General features: G+C 37.0%; 1 protein-coding gene across 4 annotated transcripts; it reads left to right on the top strand.

Moving 5' to 3' along the window:
- The first annotated feature begins 1,544 nt into the window (after positions 1-1,544).
- pde6gb (phosphodiesterase 6G, cGMP-specific, rod, gamma, paralog b) lies at positions 1,545-5,437 on the top strand. 4 transcript variants are annotated; one of them, XM_053511959.1, is made up of 5 exons: positions 1,545-1,699; positions 1,902-2,025; positions 3,083-3,294; positions 3,443-3,483; positions 3,864-5,437. In XM_053511959.1, exons 3-5 carry the CDS (start codon positions 3,149-3,151, stop codon positions 3,938-3,940), a joined length of 264 nt encoding a protein of 87 aa, XP_053367934.1. In that variant the 5' UTR covers positions 1,545-1,699; positions 1,902-2,025; positions 3,083-3,148; the 3' UTR covers positions 3,941-5,437. The 4 variants fall into 4 exon arrangements, with proteins under 4 accessions (XP_053367934.1, XP_053367935.1, XP_053367936.1 ...); XM_053511961.1 differs by having other exon boundaries at positions 1,588-1,699; positions 1,979-2,025; XM_053511962.1 differs by lacking the exon at positions 1,902-2,025 and adding an exon at positions 2,541-2,561 and having other exon boundaries at positions 1,588-1,699.
- The last annotated feature ends 450 nt before the right edge of the window (positions 5,438-5,887 follow it).

The raw sequence follows: 5,887 nt of genomic DNA on the forward strand, positions 1-5,887 counted from the left end.
TGTCCATGTTACAGAGAAGAGTTATAAAATTTTATGTCCATAGGGAGAAAAGATCTTTTGTGGCACTCTGTAAAGCACTTAGTGATAAATAGTCTCTCGCTGAATTTGGTCAGAAAACACTGAATAGCGGGTGAGAAGGATTGTTCAAGATGGATCGTGTTTTGGACAGGATCCTCCTTTTCGCTACTACCTCCACAGTGTCAAGCTCTATTCCTAGCACCAATCTGGCCCTTTTAATTCCTTTGTCCAGTCTATTTCTATCTGACACTTTGATGTTGCCTGACTTACTTCTCCTGAAGTCTACTACCCTCTCCTTTGTTTTCCTGATGTTAACTTGTAGGTGATTACGCTCACACCAGAAAACGAAGTCATCCACCACAGACAAGTATTCAGAGATGTTGTCATCCTTATACATCCAACACCTCCAGAGTCGTCAGAAAACATCTGCAGAAGGCATGACTCTGAGTTATATCTAAAGTCAAATGTATAAATCGTTAAAAGAAAAGGAGCCAGTACAGTCCCCTGAGGAGCTTCGGTGCTGCAGATCACAGTCTCGGACACACTTACTGAGGACAGTTTTACACACATTTTCAAGTTTTTTCCACAGATTCTCAAAACCAAATATCATACTTGGTAAGTTAGCTTTTATTCACTCAAGATGAAAGTCACAATTGCTTACAATGTCTCTCCTATCCACCAGCGCTGCACAGCTGGTCCCACCACCCCTTAGGGATCGTGGACATGCATCTAGACTCTTTTCTGTTCTGGCATCTAGGTGGTGGAATTAACTTCCTCATAGTTGCCCCTACATCTTTATGTGATGACTTAAGACATATCTGTTTCTTGGGCTAGTAGCTCCTAACAAAAAAAACTTCCCAATGGTGTTTGACTGCTGGACCAAAGTTAGTAACCTAGTAACGCATTGTAAGTATCTATCCAATGATGAAAACTACAAAGCACGTTTGTAAGTCGCTCTGGATAAGAGTGTCTGACCAATGCCTAAAGGTAAATGGTGAATAATATTAAAAAGTAAATGCTACACAGCAATAGACCATTTGGATCATTTGCACTAATTATTTTGTGTTATAATATCTGTGTAAAATAATGAGGTATTTAATGTTGGAATTTGGCTTTGCTAAGAAGTTACTGAAAGTGTTACAGTAAATATAAGCTCTATATGTTAGTTCTAGGTGAATAAAAGGCCAAGTATAGTCTTTCCACAGCTTTTTTATAATATTAATCATATTTTAGGTTAAAATTCGACATGGTTTGCAAATGTTTACAATTTGTCTGTCTTGTCTGTCCCAGTTTTTGGTGGCCTCTAAAAAGATTAAAAGGTGTGTTGTATTTCTATGTTGTTGTTTTTTTTAATAACAGATAAGTGTGCTTCTTTGTGTGTTAAAAATATGGACTTTTTATATGCAATTCATAATTGATAGTTTTCCAGAACTTTGTCCTCAACAACCTATACCACACACACATACACAAATGCACAGCAAATTCATCTAGAACGCGGATATGAGATCAGAGGTGTGTAGGCGTCCCTTTCCTAATCTGCTGAGGTGTCGGAGGATAAAAACATCCCACCAGCAGTCTCTTCCTGAGAAAGCCCAGTGTAGATACCCACTCCTCCAGTAAAGAAGTAGACACATAGAACAAGCGGTGCTGCAGACAAACAGGCTGGAAGTTAGCTGCAGAGGTGAGTAGAGGTTTAGAAGGCTGTAGAACTCCTTCATGCATTGAAAACTCTGCAGATTGCATACTCATGTATAGTTTTTTTTTTTGTTTGTTTAGATGTCAGAGGGGTTTAGAGCTCTGCAGAATATGATATTTTACATTTCAATAGATCTGTGGAATATATTGAAATGCCGGATAATAAGATTTGCAATGTGTGTCAGCAGATTCTGTTATTTTGTATGGCAAAAGCTAAAAACCACCTTGTTCTTATATTGGAATTAACTGGTTGAACATCTGGTAGGATGACGCATCAGGGCTCCAAGGTTTCCAGTTCAATTCTAAGATGGGGTTAGTATCTGCGTGGAGTTTTATGTTCTCCTAACATCCATGCAATTTCTTTCCTGGGTTCTTTTTATTCCAACTTACCAAAATTCATTTTGGAGGTATTGTCTAGGCTGTTATGTACGGTGTGGATGTGTGCATGGACCGGCATCACATCCAGTTTGTATTTCTGCCTCATTTCCTAAACAGGATAAAACAATTACTGAAGATAAATTAATGATTTAAACAGAAAATTCAAACACAAATCATTTTCCAATATAAACAGCTTTAATAAAACATAATCCCTCCAATTCTGTCTTTAACTTTTCAATACTTTACAAGATCCTCACATATATTCATATATTACATACTGTATGACCTCTAAGCCCCATATAAAGGGGTATATTTTGTTATTGCTTATATATATATATATATATATATATATATATATATATGTGTGTGTGTGTGTGTGTATATATATATATATATATATATATATATATATATATATTTTTTTTTTTTTTTTTTTTTTTTCTCCCCAGAAACAATAAAAAAGCTGTAAGGTACATGTGACTTAATCTTTATATAGTGATTATTAGCCTGTGTATTGTAACATATGGAGCGAGTCTGTGTGTTCGTCACTGAAGTAGATCAGCTTAACACATTTCATTTGATTCAGCTCTTTTTTGAGAGCTTAATACTGTACTTCCATCATTGTCCCTTTGTGTAATAAGATTAGTCCATGTGATGATCAGTAGCACTGGAAGCTTATTAACTTGAACCCAGGCTTAGGTGAATTGGGTCACCCCTGGGATGTATCCCTGTTTCAAGCTCCTTCATTGGATCAGAGCCCTAGTGAGGCATCCATCATCAGATTCATTTGTCAGTGATTAGTAAGAGGATTATGGATCAAGTCCAGGACAGTGGACGCACTATGTACAGGAAGAATAGGAGTAATTCTGAATTGTACCTATTCAAAATTCAGTGTTGCTCAGACGTTCCATAGATGTGTGTAAATAATGTGTGACAAATATGATGAAATGACCACCAACTCACAAATGCACCTCCTCCTCTCTCTTTGTAGTAATATTATACTGAAGCTCTACATCAGGGAGAAAGAACACAGAAAGGGTTAAAGCAAACATCAGCAATGAATCTTGAGCCCCCTAAATCTGAATTTAAGTCAGCCACTCGGGTGACAGGAGGGCCAGCCACGCCCCGAAAGGGCCCACCCAAATTTAAACAGAGGCAAACTCGCCAGTTTAAAAGCAAGCCACCAAAGAAGGGTATACAGGGGTAAGTCTGGTTTAAAATGTTATTATTATTATTATTATTATTATTTAGAGTGAAATCGTTCCAAACTGCCTATTAACTAGCATTCATAATGCAAAGTTAATTATTTACCTAGCATATTACTTAATATCTCTTTTGCTGGCCTCATCAGATTTGGAGATGATATCCCTGGTATGGAAGGTTTAGGCACCGGTACGTACATCCTTTTCTTTATCACCTCTTTTATGTCTTTTAGCATCATCTCAATATCGCTGTTCTTTGGTTCCTGGTTGCTCGTATTCGAAGTCCTTGCGTGTGATTTATATTCCACCTAGAACAGACGCTGGTCGTTACTCATTATGTATGCAGTATGTCAGATTATAAAGGTTTGAGTTCAGCTCACCTGACAAGCTGCTTATGATAACCAGACGGACAGTGAAAGGCTTTTCAGCAGCTGCTCACAAAGGACAGCACAGATTTAGTTAAAGATGTTGCTTAACCTTTGTAGTTCTATGTCCATTTTCAGACATTTGGATATGCATATGCGTTTAGAGAGCATTTATGTAAGTGACCTTGTGTGTGCTTACCCACAGACATCACAGTCATCTGCCCCTGGGAGGCCTTCAGCCATTTGGAGCTGCACGAGCTGGCTCAATACGGCATCATCTGAGTCGACCATCTTCCCACCAGCCTCTTCACTTTTCCCCTTTCATTCTGCCTCCACTCAATTTGCTCCACACAATTCACCAAGGAACATTCCAAAAATAGAAAAAAACAAACAAACTTAAGTGTCCACTGTTTCTTTATTTTCTGCTCATAAGTTAATACAGATCTGTCTGTATTTGACTTATTGTGTGTCAGATCTCACTCCCCGTTCCATTTTTTCTCTGTTCCCGTTTGATGTCACCTTTCGTTTCTATTTCCTCCTTTCTTTTGGAACAGAACTTCAAACTTAAGCAAGCAAGACAGCCTCAAAGTGAGTACAAGCGTCGCACCCGTGAAATGCTCGGCTTCTCATTTCACGTGTCTTAGCTTTATCCGGCTTTTATTTATTCATTTATTTTTAAATAAAAAAATCTCATACTCCTGTAGACAAATGTAGATGACTGCAGATGACTGATAAAAACATTTTTTTTATTTATAATAATAATTCTACCAATTCTGCTAAATTTCTGTTTCATTATACATTATTCCACTTCACTCAACTTTTTTTTATAACCTTATTTTTTAGACATACTTCTGAACTTAGACTTCGAAACATGGTCATTTTTAAGATTAGACCTTCTCAGAAAAAAAAAAAAGGTCACTTTCTTGGCTGTCTTGCAATCTGAGTACTACCTGATGTGTTTACAGCTCGGGTCATTTAGCAGTTGAATTACTGAAGACAGGACAGCAAGTCAAAGCCACATTCAAATGCAATGCATTATTCAAATGCTTTGATTGAAGTGTGCATGGTTAATTAATTATGCATTATGAATGGAAAAGTGTTAAATTGTTGTGTTCTGTGTCTTATTTAACTACACACTTACATTGTTTGCTATTCATTACCTTTCATGTTCATAATACAGTAGGATCATTTATCCTTATTGTAGCTGCTGTCTTGATGTCTTCACTAAAATTCCACCGAATTCCTATTGGTCAAGTATCATTGCATAGCTCATGTGCATATTGATTTCTGTTCTACCTTCTGTAAAATTAATTGCATGTTCCTTTTATAGGTTTCCTTATTTATTATACAATTTTTACTTTTATCGATTTGATGCTTCATTGTGGTTTTACTGTGCAGCGTGTGTGCATGTGTGTGCATGTGTTTTGATTAGTAACATTTATATATAATTATAGTGGCACATGCTACTTTACATTATACTTTACACAAACCCTCACAGGACTCATTACACTGTAATACAGCATTTTGCATAAACTCTGATATGTATGTTAATTATCATCCTTCTAAAATCTCTGTACTTGGATGACATAAAGATTGTTAGGAAGGTTTTCGAGCATTTTATTCCCTAGATCTGTTGGCACATTTGCTCAAGAGACTACAAACACATAAAAGCTTTGACACTTTGCTCAATTCCATGACTGTGTTTAATCAATGACTCAAATAACAGTTTTTCTTTTCTACAGGATGAGATAAAAATAAAGCTTACAAAAACGGAAAAAATGTTTGCTGATTGTCACGCGTCCAGATATCCATGATATTATTACATTTCCATTTGCCTATTTTGTTTCCTATAGTTTCCTGAACTTTTTCTTACATTAAATGAATAATTCATTTTATTTATTTTAATTAGTCGGAATGTATTGATTGCATAATGCACTACAATAAATTATAAACAGTACCTAAAGCATATATAGCAATATACTTGATAATGTAAAGTGAGGGCACTGGTGGCTTAGTGGTACAGTAGGTGTTTCACCTGCCATGCGGAAGGCCCGGGTTCGATTCCCAGCCAGTGCCCAAACCCCAGCCACTGGATGCAGTGCCAGTTGTGTCAGGAAGGGCATTCGGCGTAAAACCTGTGCCAAGTTGTTGTGCGGACTGGGTATTCTGCTGTGGCGACCCCTTGTCGGGAGCAGCCGAAAGAGTAACAACAGCAACTTGATAATTTAA

Source organism: Clarias gariepinus, chromosome 14, assembly GCF_024256425.1.
Source record: "Clarias gariepinus isolate MV-2021 ecotype Netherlands chromosome 14, CGAR_prim_01v2, whole genome shotgun sequence".
Classification (NCBI taxonomy): domain Eukaryota; kingdom Metazoa; phylum Chordata; class Actinopteri; order Siluriformes; family Clariidae; genus Clarias; species Clarias gariepinus.